General features: G+C 44.0%; 2 protein-coding genes across 3 annotated transcripts in view; both read right to left on the minus strand.

Annotated features, from left to right (window-relative positions):
* Nucleotides 1–936: 936 nt before the first annotated feature.
* Nucleotides 937–18,361, minus strand: akirin. Of its 2 annotated transcripts, none has more exons than XR_013307266.1 (5): nt 18,106–18,244; nt 17,730–17,978; nt 10,777–11,049; nt 8,143–9,750; nt 937–6,917 (listed from the first exon to the last, which is right to left on the minus strand). XR_013307266.1 is itself a non-coding variant. In XM_077631839.1 (5 exons), the coding sequence occupies exons 2-5, from the start codon at nt 17,905–17,907 to the stop codon at nt 2,665–2,667; spliced, it is 534 nt and encodes a 177-aa protein (XP_077487965.1). In that variant the 5' UTR covers nt 17,908–17,978; nt 18,106–18,361; the 3' UTR covers nt 937–2,664. The 2 variants fall into 2 exon arrangements, 1 of the variants encoding a protein (XP_077487965.1); XM_077631839.1 differs by having other exon boundaries at nt 937–2,675; nt 9,679–9,750; nt 18,106–18,361.
* Nucleotides 18,362–18,877: 516 nt separating this feature from the next.
* LOC144098901 (activating signal cointegrator 1 complex subunit 3-like) overlaps nt 18,878–23,716 on the minus strand; it is a 63,173-nt gene continuing 58,334 nt past the window's right edge. Inside the window, exons 38-39 of the mRNA XM_077631841.1 lie at nt 21,748–22,001; nt 18,878–19,099 (exon numbers count right to left, since the gene is read on the minus strand). Of these exons, the coding sequence (XP_077487967.1) occupies nt 18,968–19,099; nt 21,748–22,001 (386 nt within the window). The 3' untranslated portion in view covers nt 18,878–18,967. The remainder of the gene's footprint in view (nt 19,100–21,747; nt 22,002–23,716) is intronic.

Below are 23,716 nucleotides of genomic sequence, written 5' to 3' on the forward strand. Positions count from 1 at the left end.
AAAGCTTCACTATGCTAGGTAAAGCAAATTTCGCCACGCATTGCTGGTTGACCAAGTGAGCCAGAGGTCAAATGTGGCTATAGGCTTTACCATAAGTAGTCCACCATGGTGTCGCACCACTTGACTGTTCGATTCACCGGTAGAATAGGCCATAGTGTTCACTGGGTGACCAACTTCTCGTGATGAACCACCTGCCAGGGTGGCGGGGTGAGCGTGCTGCCTATCCAGTGTGCGGAACACACTCAATGTTACAGATGCCAAGCCACATCTGCTTGCCCAATACACCACAGCCTTCGCTCTCTAACCAGGTTCAGCAGTAGCTTCGTTAAACCGCAGCTAATTTTTTTTGACAAGGGAGTTCGATTTCAGGTTACGAGTTTCAGAACAACAGTAATTACTGTGCCACAGAAGTGATGGGAACAAACGAAAGCTTACTCTAAATTGCACTCCTAACCGTTTCCATAAATTTTCTTGCGCTAGGCACTCGGTAGCACTGCTAACAAGTTAGAGGGCTGTACCATTGAGATAACTGAACTCTGCTTATGCTAACAGTGGTAAATATTCAAATTTCTTTTGTCTAAACCTGGTCAGCTTTTCCCACTCTACCCTTGTCTGTCATACCTATGCAAAGCCTCTGCAGCAGGCATGCACACACACTACAGCTACTGTCCTGCCGACCACAATATGTTTGCGTGTGGCATCCATGATTCTCTCGTAGTGTGCATCCATCTCGCAAAAGGAGACGGGCTTTTATTGCTAGCCTAGCCTGTCTCACAGTGCTGCTCGACTGAGGGAGACACGAATAGGACCAATATGGAGAGCTCAGGAGCATCCATGACAAATGTTTTGTGCTGGAACTGTGAATTTCCACTTGCTGTAGACTCCTTGTTACAGTTCAAAAATATTCAATGTGCTACAATTAAAATGCAACAGCAGTTATCTCAATGTTTTATTCTAATAGCCATCAGATACACTCAAAAACACTTTTGGTGAACACACCTGAAGAGAGCAATTTAATGCCAGAAATTGCAAATAGCGAGTCTAAATTATGTTTCAAAAAAAAAAAAAAGCTCAATTGCACATACTCGCAACACTGCACTTCACTGACCATTTGTGTTGACCTCATTTCAGAAAGCACAATTAATCGGCAAAGAACCAATCAACGTATGCGCAGAATGCCTCAGAATGGGCATGAAAGACCGGTCAGGCCTATAAAAAAAAAAAAAAAAACTCGCGGTTACTCACATACACAAAGCTGTAACCCCCACAACCATGCACAGAGTAGCACACGGCGCAGCCAGATGGCCCATACTTCTCTGTAATGCACTTTTATTACTGCTAAGCCCACAGCATGTACATGTTCACCACTCTCAACGACCTCTTCTGCGCATACCCTTCTCGTCACAGCATTCAATATATAACCAGGAAGTTCCAGTTCTCAACCTCCACAAAGCATCACCAGCGACACATTGTTTGGGAATTCCACAAACGCTGCAGCTATTATCTCATCCCCAAAACCCCCTCTATGGATTCGGCCCCCAAAGGGAAGCGATATGGCAAAGCCTGTGCAAGCCTATTTACATGAGCCGACAGAACGTCTTGAAAAGCAGAGCCAGGACAACACACGTAGCGGTACAAAACTAACGCAAGACAGATGCTAGGCGGACACACCCTGTAGTGCATTTATATATTATACATCTGTACACTAAGCTAATTTTGAAGTCACTGCTTGGTAATAAGGATGAGCTGCAGTATCAATACTCTTCAGCCAGATACAAGTATAAAGCCTGAGCACTTCACTCACAAAAGCACCTGCAGCTTGCTCTCTCTCATGACACCGTAAAGCCATCACACACACCAATGTGCACCTTATGATACACTCCTCGAAACCTGGCAAAGCTCTCCGTACGCCGCAATCTCGCTATGTAAATTGCAGCTCTGCACACAAGTTGCAATGCGCAAACAGCTTAAACACACAGGCAATTCATTCATTCAAAAAGAAAAGAAAAATAGCCATATAAACCTTTTGCAGCGTATGTCACTCCCTCATTTCCCATTCTCCTCACATACAAAATAAATGTGACTAAACTTCACTCCCTGGCATACAAAAGCAGTTCTTTTGCATCCATCGTGCACAATAAAAAAAAAACCTTTGCATATCACTCAACGCTTTCCACTCATCACAGGCTTCCTATGGCGAGATGGCAACGGCAAAGCAAAAAGGGGGAGAAAAATTACATTTTCCCCGCTCATTCTTAAATCCCAAAGTGGAAGGGCTTGTAGATGATCCGTTTCTTTTGGTGAGGTCCGTCCTTTTCATTTCTTTTTGTCGGGAATGAACGCACCGGCAGTTCACTTCAAGTCACAAGAAAATGGAATAAAGGAAGAAAAGATATGGCAAGGAACACAGAGAAGGCCGGAAAGAAAAGAACTGGGTAGAATTGGGGGTTGGGGGGGGGGGGGGGGAATACACTGACGGGACACACCACTGCAGCATGCACTCATTCAGGCTTGACGCTGGTTGCTGCCATTGCCGTCGTTGCCTGCAGAGCCAAAATGCACAGTGCTTCGTCGTCTTGAAACTTCCCTCGTTGCTTCTACTAGCACAGAACTTCCGCATAACCCCCACTTTAGTTCTTTTGTGGTGTGATGCCCATGGTCTTGTTACGACAAATCTGGAACAGGCAAAATGGATGTCTTAAGTAAACAAGGCAAAAAGGACAGCAACCACACTTGGCTGCCACAAAGCTGCACAATGCCTATTCTGTTTCCAAAATCAATGGGCCCATTAAGGGGAGACACTGGTCTTAATAGGAAAATTTTTATTATTAGAGATATTGTAATGAAATTAAGTATGCACATGTATTTCTTCCTCCTCCTGTTTTCAAAAATGTAATTAGTTTCAGCTTATCTCAATTAGTTCTCTACTTATGGAAAAACAACTGAAGCCTAATTAGGTAACTTCTTACGGGTCATTAAGACACTTTCCCTCAAAATTTTTTGGTTACAATTAAAATGTAGCAGTAGCCAAAGACCTGCCATTCAGAGCTATGCTATTTATATTGTTATTAAGGTACATCATCATATAAAAATGTTCAATTATGTCGATGCATCACAAATCTGGAATATAATTAGCTGGTATTATTGTTCACAATATTTGATATGTTCAACTTATCCACATAAGAGTAGCACAGCTCCACAGTTCAATTCTTTCTGAATTCAACGGTGTAAAATTTATTAAAATTGCACCACAGAAACATAATGGAAAGTTCCGTAAGGCTAGTGATGTTGGCAAAAAACATGAAACTAAGAAAATCGCATTTAAAGTTTTGACGCTGACTACAGAAAATTTTTGGAGGAATCTTCAACAATGGATTTTATTTAGATGTTCCCTATCTGTTTCCCTACAAAGCAAAACAAAAGTGTCTTATTCCATCCAAGGAAACATTAATAAAAAAAAATGTTGAAGGTGAAAGCATGATGAAGTTATCGGTACATTTTTTAGAGACAATGGAGTGCAGAGCTAGGGTGTTGAGCTCTAAGGATAATATTTTGAATCGTGAAAACTGTTTTTTGAGGGACCTAGCGGTCCGGAGCCAAGGAGATCCGAGCCCCCACCATGGCAAGCAGTTGGGTGGTCCTGAAAAGGACCGTTGGGTGCGACGCGCGACACTTCTCCTACTCTGTCTTTGAAAAGAACCGCCTGGATGTTAGGCAGCACGCTGCCCTGTGCTGCTGGAGAATGTCTTCATAGCAGTCCAGGACTGTAATCTTCAGTTGCTCCTGTTTTGTTACGCCTTGTCAATCTCTCTTTCGTAATAAGTGCTCTTTAGCTGAGCTCCATTTGCCTTGCGCAAACGCAGGGCACCTTAATCTAGGCTTCGGCGAACAAGGCAGCCACCAGCAGCATAGCCCAGACTTGCAGTGATGGATTCATTAGTTGCCCTCCTTCCTTGGTTGTAGATGGCAACAGCCTCAGCAGCAGCCCGCTTCACACTTTCCAAAGAAGCAATCCCATTCTTTGAAGCTTGCGACCAAATGAGAGAGTGTAGGCTCTCACTCGCATTCTGAGTCTTTCCTTCACTGCACCGTGCCAACAGGTTCTCATCGCTGAGCCTTGCAAACACTGGCTCCAGAGCAGCCACAACACAAGCCGGGAGGGCACTCTTGTGTGGAGGTGAATGTTCACCATTGGCCAAGGCTCTGTTGAACTTGCACCAACAGTCAGCACCCTCAGGGCACTTGGAGTGGTTCGGGACATCTGTAGATGTCATGTGCAGGAGTGTAGCTTCCACTGCCTTCTTCATGCCCGGAGCGTCATTACTGTTGCTCCTCAAGGCATAGCCGTAGTAGTTGGTGATCTTGATCTTTTCCTACGTCAGCTTGCCTCTTGCACCATGAGATTCACCTTGAGCCTTCTTTCCATCAACCAGGTTCCGCAGAGCAGTCCCCATTCGCTTATGAACGTGGTTGATGCAATCCTTCTTGTCAATCTTTATGAATCCGTACACTTTTGCTTCTGACAAAGCATGAGAAGTCCGGCTGTCTCCATCAGAGAGGACGGTCGTGTAGCACAGACCATACTTGGCCAGAGACCTCTGAAACATGGTCAGCGCAGCCTACACTTCCATGCGGCCAGAGTTACAATCGATGTTTCCTTGGCACTCATGGGTGGCGAGCCAGTCACTGTAGCCTTCATCTTGTGGCTGTGGTCCCAAGGCACATCCGTGACAAAAGTTCGAGTAAGCAATGTGGTCGATCACAAGACCAGCGTACAGCTCAACAATGCAGCCCACACTGATGTGAGAGCTACGACCTCAGGTCATCCACGAACCATCAAAAATAACGCCAATGTTCCCAACTGGATTCAAGAAGTCTCTATAGAGATCCTTGATGACTGCCACAATGGCAGCTTCGCTTGCAGTCGCTGTGCTCTCGCAGGCTTTCACACAAGTTCTCAGGTGTCCCTGAAAGGTCTTGTGGTGCAGACCTCAATGCGACAGGTTCATACAGGCAAAAAAGTCTGCAAGGGCAGTCACGCCTTTGCCTTTCGTCTGTATGCCCTTCATGGCCCTCATATTGACCTCGAAGGGAGTTATGTTGGCAGTTCCACTTACTCACGGGGAAAAAATTTGCTTCCTCTCGAAGTTGCAGCTGCCGCAGACAAGCTGGAGCTTTACAACTAAGCCATACTCCTTGTCTGTTGCCTTGCTCAAAGTCAGACTTCCTGCGCCGCAGGTTTCGCACTTCGCTTGCGCCAAAAAGTTGTTTAAAACTTTCATGTCCACAATCACGAACTCGGTACCAGCATCACCGGTCTGGCACTCCGCGCTGACGCCAAGAAGTTCAAACTTGCGCTGGGTCGCTGACTTTTCCAACAGAGCAGACTTCGTGTGCACCGATCGCTCAACAAGCTGCGCCTGCTCCGCCGCAGAGTAGTATACGGCATCAACATGAACTGTACCGTGATCCGGGATGCAATTCGTGCCGGCAGATCCAGCGAGTCAGGCACTGGCTCTAACGAAGGTCCCGACAGCGCGCTTGTGGTCGACGCTTTCGGCTTTTTTTTCCACGCCCGTTTCTTACGGCTTCCAAAAGCTCGTTGCGTGCACGGTTTAAGTCGACTGTCTCCCGTCATCTTGATCACATAGAAAAACTCCCGGCACAAAGCAGAAACATGGCGCGTCTAGGAAAAACAAGCGCAAAAGCAGACTCGCACGCAGCGGCAGCGACGCTGGTGAACGCAAAGGAGAAAGAAAAAAAATGGCGTGCCGGTCACGCCAGCCAATGGCAGGCATAGAACAATGGAGGTGCGCGAGCCAATCAACGACCTGGAAACGATCTTCGGAAAACCGGCCAGGGCAGTCGTTTTGCTTGAGTGACGCTGAGATATTGCGAATTGTGCACAAAGAAAACAGCTTCAAACCAAGCCCAAGGTGGTGGCGATCGGCCGGCTGCAGCGTCGGTGGCGCGCGCAGAAAGTTTGAACAAATTTCGCCTTTTTGGGGGCATTTCGTGCCTGCCGTGGTATATCGAAAGCATATTTTATCGCATTTCCCGACCGAATTTAGCGTTAATAATTTGAGAATTGGTGCTCAAAGGGTCAAACATTCCAAAAATGAGTTTTGCTCAAAATCAATTTTTTTTACCATTTTTTTACTGTTCTAAGACCTGCATTTCCCCTTAAATGAAGGACACCACAGCTACCAGTGAAGACATGCATGCTCCATGCATAAGACCAACTGAAATGCAGAGCAATTATTTGTTTTTCCTTTTCAAAACATACCACACATCCAGAGACTGAAGTTGAAGTGAGATTATGCTGTAATGGCAAGTTAACACACACAACTTTCTCTTGGAAAAATATCAGTACAAAATGAGCCAAATAACTTCAAATTTCAAAACACACGTCACTTAAGGGAGGAACCTGGTCTTGAAAAAAAAATTTTATTAATGAAGTCACGGTTAAGAAGCCTTCAGGGCTTGCTGATTCTAAAAATGTAATTTAATTTCATGTAAAACAATTCCTTGAGCACTTATGTAATTTTTATGCATGTATCTTGTGAAGAGGTTTGAAAAACATTTGCTGCAGAAAACTTGCTGATATGTATGCCATTGGGTTCTTTTGATACTAAGGAATGCAATAAGGGTAAAATTGTCTTCCTGCCTATCACAGAAAGTTATAGGGTTTTAAAGTTGTCGCTTCAGAAATGCGAATAAAAATGTGTACTCTCGTTTCTGAAGTGGCAGCTTCAATACCCTATAACTCAAGTTCTATGATAGCCAGGATGATAATTTTACCCTTATCGCATTCCTTGGTATCAAGACAACGCAATGGCATACATTTCAGCAATTTTCCTACAGCAAATTTTCTTCCAAGCTCTTCGCAAAATAATTGTATAAAAATTACATAAGTGCTCAAAAAATTGTTTTACATGAAATTAAATTACATAATTAGAATCAGCATGCAAAAATACATGTTCCCTGAAATTTAATAATTATTACTACATTAATAAAAATTTTTTTCAAGACCCTTAACAGCTTGCAATGCGCTACAGTTGCTGCGGTTAACAAACTTTCATCTTTTCCTCAGTTTGTCAAGGTTGTTTATTGTTTCTGCTCATTTTAGCCAGATCATATTTTAAGAGAAGACAAAAGGTTAAAAAGAAGAAGTCTCAGTGCTCACTGAGGGTGACGCATGAATTGCTCTGCTTGAGTGTACACAAGGTTTCAACATAGTAAAAACGCCATTCCAATGAATGGGACACTTACAAAAGCAAACAACATGGCAAGTCTCCGAAAAGCTCGTGTTGTTATGTCAGCGCTGTGACTGCAGTTATTTTCTCAGTGCACCATGGTCTGGAGGATGCTCTTCACTCGTATCTTTAAGACCACTCCAGTTATTGGCCTTTCAAGCATTATCAAGGTTAAACGTCTCAGCTTACACATTTTTCTCATCCTTTCCTGTTTTATGCCAAGGTCTTACTTTCAGCTATTCCGCATTCGTAGGCCTCTGGTCCAAAGCAATTAGTATCTCAAAATAATGCTATAAAAAAGATGTTGGCGCAAATGATCCGCAAAATGATGCTCTAGGTAGCTTTTGGCTAGATTGTGATCACTAAGAAATACAGGTGGCTCTAAGCAGCCCATTTCCAAGATACCTCCAAAATTCAGCAGTGAAGTGGATCACACCAAAAGGTCAATGCATCCAACAGACCTTTCAAGAGTGTGAAACACGGAAGTTTCACCAAGAACAGAACTGTGTCAAAAAAAGGGGAGGGGGGAGCACAATCGCCTATTCCTGCAGCAATTGGCCACACATTTTTCTGCACAATGACTAATAAAAAAAAGCAAACGGCTCAGCCTTGTGAATTTTTGTTAAAGAAATGCCACATTATGAGCAGGATAAAACAAGCTATGAAGCAGCATTTTTTTTAAAATGATGCATGAATTACAACAAAGCACAGAGAGGAAAAAAAGAAACAGTCATGAAGGAGCCAGCCACACGTGTCCATAAATCAACATGCCAGGTAGCTTATAGAGTTACGTGGCTAGTTCCGTCATGGTTTGTCTTCATAACTAGCCAGGTTTGACACCATGCACTGACATAAAACATAAGTTCACTATTCCAACTGCCTGCACTGAACAAGTGGCGAGGACCAAAAATGAGATTCCAGGAGTTGACAAAATAAAAGCATAAAATACTGTATATACATGTAAGGGCTACGCACCAAACTTGGCAGCCAGTAGTTAAAAAAAATCTGACAGCCAAAGCAACTGTTTCATGTGTACATAATTTTGCCTGCGTGGTATGTTCTGCTGAAAGCTAATAGGTAACTGCCTGCAATACTGTACAACTGCAGATTCATCGTCCTCCACGCCGGACTCCGCCTGGAACTATGGACACACAGTGCCTCAGAGCTACTACCTTGTCTTGTATACTTGGTGCTTGCATCAGAAAGGACAAAACATTAGGCTACGCAAAAGCTAGAATGGGGTGCACCCACGCTAGCAGCGTGTTTTCTTGCGGCGATGTGGCACCCGCCATGCTTTGGCGGCGTAAGCACTGTAGCAGCTCGATAATTCGCCCAGTGCCACTAGGCATAGCATGCTCTGCATCGAAGCCATAACGAAAGACCTTTGAATTTAGTCAGTTTATCATAAACAGGCCTAGCCTTGTTACCAGTTTACCATTACACAATTACTTCACATTAAAATGAACATATAATCGATTTGCACAAGTCCTTCAATGGTGAAGCACGCGGAAAAGCAGGCCAGGCAAAAGCCACCTCACAAAGACAGCCGTGGGCTGTTCACATGGAGCGCCACTCCAAATCGCTGGCCAAGGCATCATTACTGTCAGCCTGGCACCGCGTCTCAACAACTTAGAATCACGTGATGTTTTCCAGTGAAGTGTTTTACTCCGGGTGGCTAATTCGTGTCAATCGTCGGGTGCGTGCCCTATCATCCAGGCTTTCAATGCATTATATATTTGAAGGATTCTCTAGAATTACTCTAATTCATAATAAAAATAAGTGCTGCAGCATGCATATTGTAATCCGGTCTCAGGCACTGTCTGAAAAATGACAGTCCTGTGCAAGGGTCACGTCAGCTGCCCAAGCACCATTATTATTTAGAGAAAGCACCCATGAAATTGAGCACAAGAACCCATCACTGCTCCGCTAGTCAGTGCCTTTATTCTAATTGTAAACAGTGCTATTTCACACTGCACTCGAGGAGCCATAGCTGGCGTCTGTCTCCCACTCTGTCCACCGAAACTGTGCTGCATGCAAGTGGAGTGTCAAGCAATAAGAGGCAGGTGGCCATGCGGAGATGCAACACTTTGCCAGTGCACACATTTACAGTGTGAACACTGCCAAAGCTACAACAGCTTTCCATGGGAATTACAGTTCCCCCAAAAATAGAAACCAAACAAAAAACCAAACAAAAAACAAAAAATCACCAAACATCCACCTACCACATGCTACACTCTTCTGATCTGCTACCATGGAAACACAATATTAGTAGAAATTAACACGTCCCAGCATGCGCATTCGCGCATTATCAAACCTAATCCCGCGTAATGCCAAAGTAGCCCTCCACCACAAAGTAACGGTGCATCAAGCGACTTAAAAGCACGGCAAGGGATTCAGAGTGCTAAATGCACAAAATACTTACAACTGGGTGTGGCGCCCTCAAACCGTTTCTGGATTTGGTCGTATGTAAATTTAACAAATGTGTCGTACTGCTCTGAAGAGGAAAAAGCAGAAAATGCAATGGCGTTGAGTGCACTGCTCCTAACCACATTACTGTAAAAACAACAGGACTAATTCAGTTGTGACCCTGCTGGTCAAAAATTCTCACATCCAGTCATACGGCCCTGATGTCTTAACTGACATTGCAAGCACCATCCAGAATGCAATTGTTGCACTGATTGTGAAATAGGCAAAGCATGCAGTACCAGTGCACAATAATTAGGACTAATAGAACTATTCTGCTACCATCCCTCCGATCTAACCGAATCAACAAATTAACGAGGTTTTACTGTATATTGGACAAAATGCAAACTGCACACCCAACCCATCACCAAGGCCTAGCACTTGCCACTGCATATCATCTGCCAAAAATTAAACTTCGGCACCACAGGCACAAAATGGAGATTTCTATGGCAGATAACACAAAGTATACTTTAAGTACTTCAGTGCTCTCACTTGCCACTGGGGCACTGCAATGTCCCACAACAAAGCCAAAAAAAACCTAGATACTCCATCGCAATCCTTTCTCAGCACTGCTCAGTAACACTTGCAATTTTTAACAACACTTACAAAAGGTCTGCCCTGAACTGACCGAGAGGCACAGGGTAAAAAGGTGGCAGTGGAAACTCTGACTGTAATGCAGCATGATGCTAATGTCATGGATGACTCGTAGCAACCTAGATGACGATAGTCTGGTTGCTAAAAGGACTACCATCCCCATGCACCGTTCATGTATTTTCTTATAGCAATTTGAACACAAGCCTTTGATTAGCAGATTATCACTTCCACAAATGTGCAGAGAAGCCTTTCAATGCATTCATAAGGCCATTTTGCCATCTCTTTTAAAAGCAAGGCAGGGCACAGGACGCCTGCATTTCGTGCCACCTGGTGCAACCTCTGCAAGCAACTCCATTGGCGCCCCCTTTTCTCGCGCCACACGACTTAGCATGCATACCACTGCCACATGTTTCCTCTATGCAAGCCAAATGCATAGGATGGCAAGGGCCAGTTGCCTCCTTACCTGCAAGCTTGGTGGAGAGCACGTGGTCATACTCCTCTCGTATCTGGCTCTCTCGCTCTTTCATCATGCGCTCACAGATGAGTCCCACTTGGCGGAAGGTGAACAGGGGCTGGTCTCGGCGCACAGGTGACAGGAGGCCGCCGGTGTGCTGGGAGGGGGAGCCAATGGGGGAACAGCCTTCGGGGGGGCTACTGCACTCTGCACCCTGGAAGCAGAGCTGCTTGCGCCGCTGCAGCCGCCGCATTTCCTCACGGATGTTGGCTGCTATCTCCTCTGCACAAAGGAAAAGCCAGCGGTCAGAAGTAAAATCTTTTACACCTCACCCACAATGAGGCACAAGCCATCCAGCATCACCTAGCAACCAATTACAGCATCTAATAGTGTCACATGGCAAAAATACTGATATAACTAGATAAAAAAACGCTGCATGAACAATCCGCTTCTTTTAAATGGCTGCTCTGTGCTTTCGCACCTCTCACCCTCTGCACTCTCCCGAGCTTCCCTGGTTGAAAACAAACTGCCAGATTCTAGAACACATGCACAGTTTGTGCTAGCGGCAGGTGCACACAGCAGATGGCAGCAGCTGCCAAGCACACATCTGCCACTTTACATGCACACCGCATGGAAGCAGACTGTGCCTGTGTCACCATTGTGCGTCTGTTTTCAACCAGTCTTCCATGTAGCAGACGAATTTTCACGCACTCCCTAGAGGTCACCACATCTTGAGAAAGAATGACCGTCACACCATTACAATGCAAATAATGTTTTAAAGAGGTAGGGTAAGCCTCTTCTTTCCCATGTATTTTACAGCGCTTCAGTACACATTTCTGAACTAATAAAGATAGCAGCTACATGTTTGTATTCTTTTTATAGTAGCTTTATGCTCTTTCGATTGAACCTAAACTATAGAATATAATTAAAACTCATTTTTATGACCTTGTTCTCTCAAGGACTAGATTTGTCTATAAAATGGAAACAGATCGTTGTACATGCCTAATTTTGGTTCAGTATATTCCCATGTGCTCATATAAAGTACAGTAAAAGAAGTGGCCTCCTGCCTCATATCGTTTTAAGATAATGGTGCAGTCGTAAAAAGAAATCTCGTTTTGAAATAAAAGAGTTTTGAAGTAAGAAGTAACTTCATTATGAAGTTTTTCACTTTGGCAACATTTGCAGGCAGATTTATTCCATTGCCACGACCTCAAAAGTCATTATTCATTAGATCACTGTTTCCTTACCAGTCAATTAGTTTTCTAGGCTTTTTTTTTTTACTTGCTGTGCTCCTCACCCAGCAGAGGAGACTTGATGCTGGTCAACTTCTCTCAGCTGGTGGTGAGTATTACAACTTCAGGTTAGCCCAAAGGCCTCTAGAACCTTGGCTCTTGCTAAGTTACCGCTGTGGAGTACTATGAAAACATCCATTGTTGACATCTTTAATGCCTCTGGTACTAGAGAGGAATTTTTTTTGGAGCTTGCTTCCAGATGATTCGAATAAAGGACTAAAATGCTATCACGGAGCCTAAGAGCTCCAAGACTGTTCCTAAATAACTTTTTACTCCAAGTGAATTGAGAAACATTCAGCTCCGGTTATGAAATTCTGTTTCAAATGACCGGTAATACACTGCCTCCACAAAAAGGTGATCTGGCTGTTCGTGTCCTCCTTTTTCAAGCTAATTTTTAAAAGGAAATACGCAACGTAGGAAGAAGTGAGATACCAGAAAAGATGCAGGAAAGTGTGTCCCATTCTATAGAGATGAGACAAAAATGTAATTTTTGTTTGTTTTTTGGTTACAACGTCCCCTTAAAAAAAAAAGTACACTATTTAACACCAATGTAAGCATGTTTCAATAGTTTCAGTAATAAATGAGACATTTGGTTATCACTAAGGCTGTTCCAAATATTGTACACGGCTGCATAGCTGCATTGCCACTCACAACCACCCAGGAGCACTTAGGGAGAAACTCCCCGTACTGCTGTTGACTGGGTCTTGTGGAGAGGACTGCCATGCAGCTTTGCGGTTGAGATCAGCTCAGCTGAATCAGCTGACATTTCTCAAACATTGTCCAAGTCTAAAAAAAATAAATATCTTGCAGGTGTCAAGTGATACAAGAAAGCTAAGGTAAGGTGGCCACACAAAGCAAGTTGCCATAGTTAGCAGCGCCACTAAAGTGATCAACAATGTGACATTGTCCAGCTCAAAATGCATGCGGTAACAGACACCACTGAAGCCTGAGCAGTATTCTAAAATGAAGATCTCCACTATAACAACATTAGACAACCCAGTGGTTCACCGGTGGTGACACAAAGGTCGAGGGCACCCCAGTCGCAGTCTGAACTGTACCTAATAAAATAATATATCACTAAAGTGAGCGGAAAATATAGCGTTTCCACGTTTTGAGCTTTTTCACAAAGTGAGTGCTACACTGACGGAACACCCACAGAATTAACATTAACACGTCTAAAATCTCGCGACTGGCAAGCCCACTCCACAGCACTTTATACAAACCACAGCACATTATACAAACCACAGCACCTTATACAAACCTGACCTGTCATGTTGCTAAACATTCTTCATGTTAGGCATGGTAGTTTCAACTATATTTTAAAAAATAAGCATTGCACTTAATCATTATATAGGAACACTTGTCTTTGCAAACCAATCCTGAAAAATTTTTCTGCAGTTTGTAACCAAGACTTCAAATTAGCCAAATGCAATCAATGAACATTTTTGAAAAGCACAACTGTGAAAAATCTGAAGTTTACAGGAAAACAGGTATGCCATGAAACCTTTTTTGGCTATGGTTTACACCAGGCAAAAAAAAAAAAAGTATTTAGATGCATTAACTAAATTCAATGTTCTTTATAGAGTCACTTTATCACATTATCGGGGCCAACCAGCAAAATAAGGCCAAAATCACTACACATTTTGCCACAGTTTGGTATGGCGAGATGGCCGTGAAACTATATAAAGCAATGCACTTGGCAGTCCAAATGAATATTACTGACACCTTTATGGTGAGGTTCCTTGCTTTAGATAAAACAGCAGCATCCAGGTCTCACACCCAATAACTGCTCTTACTAATCAGGTACTAAGAATGTGCTTACAAGTTGTTAACAATTTAAAACTATTATTTAAGAAAAAGAAATAACGTGCAGCTGTAATACTGAAAACGAAAAGAGCTCTCTTGCAAACAGGCTTAACTTCAATACTCAATTCCGCACCTATTTAATAGGCTAGAGTCTCGTCCATTATCGGAATTAACCAGGCAAATCACTCCACCAACAAAGAACAGCCATGCGCCACCATCCAACAAATCAAGAAACAACTCTCAATCTGTCAACACTCCCAGTGTCCAGGCAGGGTAGGTTTTCCCATGTTGAGTCAAATTAACCCGCAGGCTCCGCTTCTGGCACTGCCCTTCCTTCTGTCAATTCCTTTACGTTTTAACTTTGCAACCATACTTCCCCCGAAAACCAAAATACTTTGGTTTACCGGACAGTGCTCAGACTGCCCTTATACCACTCCCCCCAGCAACTGCCTATACTCCACCCAACCACTTCACCGCGGGCATAGCAGAGCGGCTCCGCTTCTATCCGCACTTTCTTTCCACTCGTGACTTCCTGTCTTTGTTACCCTCCCCTCGTTCTCGTGCATTGCTTATTCGGATTTCCGTTCCGAGTTTCTTCTCTCCTCTCACACGTCTCGTGTTTATTCCCAGCCGGATGGCTCATAGGCCTACGTGCCATTATTGAGCTTCCCAAATGTCTCATGTGGTCGGGAGCACCACATGGACAATTTTGGTGGGCAGTGGCCCTGCCCGTGCCAGCGGGCATTGGGGGCTTTGCTGTTTGTTCAACCAGCGTGCACCCGCAGTTTTTGTCTTTCTTTTGTTTTCCTTTTTGTTTTTGTTCTCCATTTGTATTTTTTCTTCTAGCAGTTTTATTTTTCCGTTTTTTTACCTATTTAGTTACTTTTTTAATTTCCCTCCTCCTTTATCTTTTCTTCTGTCCCTACCCCTTTCCTCATTTATCTTGGTTCACTCTCCTCTTTCCCCAATTTTATATGCCTCTTCTGCTTTCTAAAGCCTATTTACCTCGTTTTTTTTTTTTCTCGTCTTTCCTTCCTTCCTACAGATACCCGCACCTTCCCTCCTCCTGGCCACCTGTGAGCCGGTCTGAAGCTCCTAGGCCTGAAGCTCCTGGGCACGCTAGGCCCAACAATGCTTGTTCTCCTCTTTCTTAATTATTGATCCTTTTGGGCCCTCTCTGCCCTACAGCTCCCTTTGCCTGTCATCATCTGTGACTTTTTTTTTTCTTCTAATTGGTTTTTTCTCAAATTTTCTTTTGGGAATTTGCCCCTTTTAATTTCAATTGGTTTTGCCTGCAGTAACCTCTGGTTTGGTGCGGGCTTCCTCAAATTTTTGTTTTTTACTTGAGAGTTTTACAATAAAAGGGAAGTTGCTATGTCCAACTCCAGTGATCAACAATGGCTAATTGTGTGGGCTGGCAGGTTAGCAGAAGCTATCGAAGTCCTGGACTGAGGACTCCGCCTTTGAGGACACTTTCTAAAAAATGCTTTTTACCACCACCACCTAGCTTTTTCAGGGGGGTCCTTAGCAACTTTGGGTGTTGCCTAAATGGCAAAGAATAAAATATAAGAATAAAGCAACCCAAAGGCTATGGTTTGCCAGCAGGTTTAGTCTAGGTTTCATACAAGTTACCAGGAAAAAATGAGACATTGCAATCATTCAGCTACCACAGATTATAAGTATGTGGATCCGGGTGCATGTTTAGCTGCAAACATGCAACTGCCTTCCAAATTTCCGCTAGCAACCATTTGCTTAATCATCCCGATAACCATTTGGTCAAGGCCTTATCACGGCCTCTAAAGACCAACTCAGTGACAGCAGGTGGATGTCCACTGAGAACAAGCATGTTTTTAAGTCATCTACCATGCTGTTTTCATGAGCAGGATGCAGGAAGGTGCTGCTTGTCGACATTGCACTGCCTTTGCCATCACTGCATGAAATTTCGCTCCACTCCCCTTGCCTCGCACTTGTAGCCCATGCACACATTTTATTTTTGGTGTTTCGTTCGCTATAAAATGCCAACCATATGGCTTGGCACTCAAATGGCATTAAAAACTTAGCTTACAAAATCTACTGCTGTTCAGGTCATTAATTTAAGGTTCTGCTGTTTATGGCTTATGATTTAATGTCCCAAAGCGACTCAGGCTATGAGGAACACCATAATGAAGGGCTCCAGAAATTTCGTCCACGTGGGGTACTTTAACGTGCACTGACATCGCACAGTACACGGACCACTAGAATTTCGCCTCCAAAGAAATTCGACCACCGCAGCCGGGACTGAACCCACGTCTTTCGAGTCAGCAGCTGAGCGCCATAACCGCTGAGCCACCGTGGCAACTAAAGGTTCTGCTGTCCACTTACACAACAAATCTAGGTAAGTTGTAAATAAAAACACGCTGTTTCCTTCGCTGCCTTCAGGCTCTGAGAAGTTCTGAGGCTGCTAGGTGGGTGAGCACATTTAAGCTGGAAAGCCTTTATGGAACGAGTGTGCAGAAATGAGGAAACTACTACAACAGGCACAGACAGCATACTGTTCAGTTGATGTTTACGTTTTCATGGCTTCACCAATTCCTCACTTCACATCACGCAAACTCACCCAAACCTACATCCTGTCAATCGATGGCTTTTGCAAAGACTGTGGCTCAACGAAAAAGCTATGCTCCAAGTTCCTATCAAATCAAAGGGCCTGTACTTAAGAAGACCTTGGAGAAGAAAATCAGTGGCAGAATAATTTCCCCATGGTGGCTAAATTCTCTATCCAGTCTTGGGAAAGAGGGCTTCGGTATTGATTATTGCAAATGTATGGGGCCAACATTTCTAGAAGGTTAGGGAATGTTGACTGCACGAGTAAAACATTCAATGAATGTTGGCAAAGGCGCTCGCTGACAAATGCAGCATCCACACCACTCAAGCAATGCCACAGTAACGAAACGCATCATTCACGACGCTATCTTGCAACGCGTCGCAGTCAAACCAACGCGACGCTACTTTAAGTAGATCAGCTACAGTCGTCACGTGCGCCCTTTCTTTTGAAGTCCATGTCGTAAAGAAGTTATGTGCTAAGCGTTAATAAACAAAAATATTTCAGACGCCCATGACACACAAGGCGGACATCGACATGCAATGGGTATGGATTACTCGTAGCGGTTTGCATCAAGCAACCAATCAGCAGTGAACAAAAAAAACCTGCGAACGCCATTCATTGTGGGACAACGCGCTAGGTAAGAAATCCTTCGTTCCATGAGGTGAGCAACGGCGGATTTCATGCATACAGTTCACGGACGCAACGACTGTGAAAGCGAGCAGTGTCAACCAAGCCCCTCAAATCCGACCGTGCAATCAAAGCACTGAATTGCAAATTAGTATCTACACATGAATATAACACACGGATGCGACGCTAACTTCGGCAAGCCAACAACGCAAAAGCAAACGGCCAGATCCCAGCAGTTGCTCGGGCGCAGTTGTTCGAACGCAGTTGTTCGAACGCAGTTCCCACGCCCGCGATTAGGTAACTGATTGATTAAAATCGGCGTCCCTTTTACAGCCAGACCGGCACACCAAACTTGCAGCAGAAGGAAGTCGACGGAGAAGAGGCTGCGTTAGAAAGGCGCCCGCGTCATAACGGCTTTTCGTTCGGGAAACGATCCTGTATCCGTCCTGCCCAATAAAACAACCCACAGACAACAACATTGCAAAGTATGAACCAATGCGTCACGCACAAGATGCATCCTAAATTAAGGTCTATAAACTTGCTCACGTTCTAATGAATTAGCAAACGCGGCGACGAGCGCAGGTGGGAAAGAACAAATGACAGCAGGCGCAGGCGTTTTCTCGGATTGCACGTATCAATTAAAGGGACAGTACCTGAAGTCAGCTTTGGTGGCACGTCGCCGAAAGGCGAGGGATTGATTTGGTGCGCCCTTGTTGGAGGAGCTGGTGGGTTGACTGAAAAAGGCATACATCTTCGCCGCTTTGGTGATCTTCCGTTCGGACTGTGCAGGGGATCCCAGTCGTGCGTTCGCTTTAATGTCGCGCAAGCCATCCCGCACTCGTAAGCCTAACCTCAGAGGATTCCTCCTTCGACGCTCGCTGGCTTCTGAGGCGGCTCTTCAACTGAAAACAATGGCAAATCTTGAAGTCAGGAGTTATCCCGTAACACTGGCGACGGTTCTGTGAAGTATTGCGCCGCAATATGAAACGGAAGAGCGACGAGATGGTAATCGAAACGCACGCTGCTTACCCGAACAAGCCCCCTCGAACTCCAAGATGGCCACCGAACCACAGCGCCGAGCTGCGCTTTTTGATTTTTTGTGCTATTAGTTACATTTTATGAAATTATTTTGAACACATGCACGATATTTCCCAAAATGCTGGTAACTTTGTGCTTTGCTTACGGCGGCAACTTTTATGTACTAACAAGGAGTTTTTTAGTCGCCTAGTTCATTCGCAGTCGATGCACTAGTTTCACCAGCATGGGTCTCTACACAGCTCTACTCATGTTTAAATTGGTGGGAATTTCGGTAGCATTCCAGCTGTTAAAAATGAAAAACGTGCTGAACGCCGATTTGTGACAAGCGATAGGCGAGCCTCCTGAAATTGTTTTCAGAAGCGACAGCTTCTTTCATATCAGAACCACAACGCACTAGACAAACCCGGGTTTTTCGAAAAAGTGGCACAAAAACTTCGAACTTTTACATTGCGCTAACCTATTGGGTCGTTTCGCACGGTTACATTGCATTCCTAATGATTTCTCCACCACTCGTAGAAATGGCATTCAACCGTTTCATGCAGCGTTTACCAGAAATATAAACTTACCTGTGAGGTGCAATCAAATGGCTTGAAAAGCTCAATACATTTATGAAACCTACTACATCTATTAAATTCAACTATTCGCATACTGCGATACAGATACAACCAAATGTAAGTGAAAAACCAAACCAGCAAATCTGCATTTATTAATGGTACTTTTCTAGTAAGCCCAAGAGTTGCCATGCAAAAAATGAAAGAACAAGTGTACACACAACCACATTTATTATTTGGCAGGTGTAATGCATTAAAAAAATATACATATAACTTCCTTGACTTGAGGCACGATGTAGTGCTTATGCCTTGTTCCCCGCTGGTTGCACATTGAGGCAAATTGCATACTGCTGGTCCAATCCCAGATAGGAATCACTTAGCAGGTAGAGGGTATAAACCACTCGCCCAACCTCCTGGGGTGCTCGAAAGGTCAGCTGAAAATAAAAAGAAGAATTTGTCAAGAACAGAAGGCTTATGCTACTGGCAATGGTACAGCCTTAACACAGTGAAGCCAGCTCAAAAAGGAGTAACTCCAGGGGTTTTCTCGTCCTCCACGCATTTTAACCTTTTTCAACGCCACACTATGAAGCAATGTTTCAAAGACTAAAATTCCTACTGACAATTCCGATAAACTTTCTGAAATGACCATGAAAAAAAAAATGCAGCCTATTTTCAAAGACAAAGTGTGTTCTTTAAATATTCCATTTTTGGAACACTGGCATGTCCCATATACAGAATGCTAATGTCGTGTGAAACAGCTCTTATGGTCTGTGCAGTGAATTTCTTCTTGCTATCTGAAGACAACTTTTAAGCTGTCTACAATGCATTTGCTAATTAGAGAGAGGAAACTATAGAGGAAACCACTATGCTTGAATAGTGTTTTCTTTTCCCTTGCGAGCAGTATTGCGTTCAGTGCTTCAGAAGCCATGGTAGGCAGGAAAGCATTTCTTGAGCAATGGCTTTTACGGTACAGCATAGCTATGATATACATGTCCCCCAACGACACACATGTGGCCCAGTTCCATGATCCCGTAGCCACCTTATTCACGTGCCTTGCACTGCCATCATCATCTTCAGATGCACGCTACAGGGACGAGTTGAGGGGAGGGGTGACCACACCCAGCATGCATCCCCACTTTTGTTTCATGCAATCTTTGCCGTCATGACGTGCGACATGTGGTTGTGAATTGCCCCAAATGCTTAAAAATGCTTCTCAAAGATGCCACATGTAGCCGGGAGGTGAGGGCCTCAAGACATGCGGCGGAGAAAACGCACCTAGCATGCACTTGTGACGCTGCCCATGGATGCTGTGCTGCCATATTTGATACACAGAATGGGACAGCGTTTATGCCAGCCAATGTAATGAGGGGCTATAGGATAAGAATATCGCCAGTCTTTGAATTTTGCTACTGCCAAACGTCATGTTCCAAACAAGAAACATTTGTTTCTCAAACAAGACAAGACACAAAGGCTTTAGTCTCTTACTTTTCTTTTACAAAATCGCCAACTATTTGTCATTACTTCTGTTTGTTTATTATAACTTTTTTTTTGCTGCGAAGGATCTCCAAACAAGCACACGGCTATGAAAAGACCCAAAATATGCCCGTTCACCAGTAGGACCCCACAGTTACGTTCCTAGGTGTTGCATTTTCCCAGCGGCTGTGTTTTTTTGAGACCTCTACAAGTTCCCATAGAAACCCATGCAAACTGGGCTGTTACGTCACGAATGTAACTTCCTGGTTTGTGCTCTTTTGTAATTGTTTCCCTCATTATTTTGAAAAACCTCTTACTGCGACTAAGACAAGGAGGTCCAAGAAGGACAATGAGATAGTCATTTCAAAATGTTCGAAAATCCTCTGGAGCTGCCCTTTACGCAACAGTTTCTAATGGGACATTAGAGTGCATGACTGAGCATGGATAGAACAAACTTACAAGCAGTACAAGCTAGTCACACAAAAATTGGAGGTTAAAACTAACTTTTCTAAAAACAGCACATTTCAAATTGCAACTGCTAATGCCTTTTTTTTAAATATCCTGTGCGACTTGCCTTACATAAATATAAAAGCACGGTGTAGCAGCTTTGCTAGGAGCTACATTTTCCCTTAGGCTTATAGCTGCAACAAAAACAAGCAGCAAGAAATCAGACGGCTAGACTCTATGCCTGTTTGTGTGAACTGTGCAATTAAGCTGCCAAGAAATCCGTTTTCTTTTTACTGGTAATGGTCACTTATAGGCAATTCAGAGTTGTAAAGCCGGCTGTTCTCATTGTTCGAAGGTGGCACAGGCACGGGCCAGTACACCATCATAACATCCAAACAACAGTACAAGAGTGTTTAAGGTAAACCTGCAGCTCGTGCCGAAGGAAACTGAAACACTGGACGCACTGTCAAATTGTGTTTGCTCACAAGTAGTGCAAATGTGTTGAAGCAAAATAGTCACAAAAGTCTCGTGAAATGTGACCTCACTGAGTGTTATATCCAACACATACACACAGTAAATACACTTTGATAAGTATAGTATCAAAACATCGTAGCTCAGCTGTTGCCAGCACATTCATTTGCAAGTAAGCCAAGCAACCCTAATAGTTTTTTTTCTGGCCTCCACGTTTTGGATACTTCTGAAATCACATGTGCATTCCTGGGTACAAATGGGCAAGCCCACACTTAGCACAATGCTACGACAGCTTTTGATGGCCACATCAGCTGTATTCTGTGTAACTACCATGAGTCAAGACATCCTGAATTCCATCCTGATACAGCTTTGAGTGTACACTTTGTATAAAAAGAGAACAGGGGTTCGATCACCAGTGATAGTGGGTACCTATTGGTTTTCCAATGAGCACAAGCTTTCCCCTGGCCCCATGATGGGCTTCTTTGGGGTGAAATGATGAGAAAACTGGGTCTTCGACCCCACCTCATGCAGACCAAACAGCATGTCGGCTATGCCGTTCTTTTGGCCAAGCTGCTTTTGAGCCATTAAAATAGTCATCGCCACCATCATCTCTCCTCCTCTGTAAGAAGTGAGGAATGGTGTTTTGCTTTTGCCACAAAGCCTCAGGAACTACACAGGACACATGGCATACATGGTGTCTGGACGTCCCCCGCATGCTGCCAGTCCGCTTGAGGGCAATGAGCTCCTTCTGGTCACGGTGTCCCAGGATGAGGAACCAGGACTCATCTTTGGGCTTGGGGAAGCGGGGGGCCACTGCCTGGAGTGAGCCACCCCTGCTGCCCCCTCGCCCACTGTGGCGCCCACCCCGGTGTGACACCTCCACCTGCAGCATGTACTCAGTGCACGAGGTCACTGGCAGCCACCGGTCGTCCGGCACGGGACCCCCTGCAGTCAGGCAATGGCAGAAAAAAAAAGACCTTGCACGCTTCACTGCTTGGTTACCTTGCCAATGGCCACAGCAACTTTGGCGCCAACAAGATAACGGGCAAGGCAGCAGAAGGGCAAAATGTTCACAGCTAGATTTAGTTGGGCTGCACATCACTGATAGAGCAAAAGAGTGGGGAGATAGGTAGAGATCGGTATGGAAAACAAATTTTTCAAAAATGAAACAAGAAAAGAAAGCAATTCCAGTACAGTCTACGACTGAAAATTTGGACCAGAAGCTTGGAAGAACACTAATATTATCTTAATTCATAAGAAAGGATATGTCGAAGAATTGAAAAATTACAGACCAATCAACTTACTGTGCGTTGCCTACCATTGCCTACAAGGTATATTTACTAAGGTCATCATCACCATCAGCCTGACTACGCCCACTGCAGGGCAAAGGCCTTTCCCAAAAAAAAGACCTTGCACGCTTCACTGCTTGGTTACCTTGCCAATGGCCACAGCAACTTTGGCGCCAACAAGATAACGGGCAAGGCAGCAGAAGGGCAAAATGTTCACAGCTAGATTTAGTTGGGCTGCACATCACTGATAGAGCAAAAGAGTGGGGAGATAGGTAGAGATCGGTATGGAAAACAAATTTTTCAAAAATGAAACAAGAAAAGAAAGCAATTCCAGTACAGTCTACGACTGAAAATTTGGACCAGAAGCTTGGAAGAACACTAATATTATCTTAATTCATAAGAAAGGATATGTCGAAGAATTGAAAAATTACAGACCAATCAACTTACTGTGCGTTGCCTACCATTGCCTACAAGGTATATTTACTAAGGTCATCATCACCATCAGCCTGACTACGCCCACTGCAGGGCAAAGGCCTTTCCCACGTCTCTCCAATTAACCCTGTTTTTCGCCAGCTGCGCCCACCAATGCGCGCAAACTTAACCTCATCCACCCACCTAACTTTCTGCCACCCCCTGCTGCGCTTGCCTTCTCTTGGGATCCACTCCGTTACCCTTAAAGACCAGTGGTTATCTTGCCTTCGCATTACATGACCTGCCCAAGCCCATTTCTTCCTTTTGATTTTGACTAGGACCAACTTACTACCACTCTGGATTCTAAAAATAAAGCAGCTCCTTGCTTCACAAACAGCACTGCGCACTGCCAATGTTCAGGGGGGATGCGATGCTCAAATCGCAAAAATCAAAACAAAAAAATCACTCTAGAAAACATACGATTTGGTATCTATAAGGTCTTTTTAATCGCATCCCAACAAATTTTCTCCAAAAATAGTCAAGAAGTGACTTTAAGAAATGCCTTTATGACCGTAGGCAGAAAAACAGTGGCTGCTTGTGCAACTTCAGTGCCAGTTTTCTAAAAAGTCTTTTTTTGTCTCGCCATCCCTGCTTGCAGAAAACACAGCATGATAATTGCTTTATGGATTTTCATGCAATTTGTTGCGTTGTGTTCCTTGACAAATTCTCTATGCATAGATGTTCCTACTTGTTTAAATTAATTTATCTTTTTTTTTTATATTGAAAATACATTGACGTGGCGATAATGAGTGCATTATGCAAGCACGGACATAATGTTCCGAGTAGAAAACCATCAGGCTGATAAAAATACTTTAAGAAAGTCATTGCGTGAACCACTACTTTGGCTAAAATTTAAAAGCAACTGCAGGCTCCTACCTACCATGTTTTGTTGTCCTATCA

This window comes from Amblyomma americanum, chromosome 7, assembly GCF_052857255.1.
Source record: "Amblyomma americanum isolate KBUSLIRL-KWMA chromosome 7, ASM5285725v1, whole genome shotgun sequence".
Classification (NCBI taxonomy): domain Eukaryota; kingdom Metazoa; phylum Arthropoda; class Arachnida; order Ixodida; family Ixodidae; genus Amblyomma; species Amblyomma americanum.

Coding starts and splice junctions, on each gene's coding strand:
- akirin (XM_077631839.1), bottom strand. CDS start 17,907: ATGGCTTGCGCGACATTAAAGCGAACGCACGACTGGGATCCCCTGCAC. Junction 11,050..17,729: donor GCCACCAAAGCTGACTTCAG/GTACTGTCCCTT, acceptor TCCTTTGTGCAG/AGGAGATAGCAGCCAACATC. Junction 9,751..10,776: donor GCTCTCCACCAAGCTTGCAG/GTAAGGAGGCAA, acceptor TTTCCTCTTCAG/AGCAGTACGACACATTTGTT.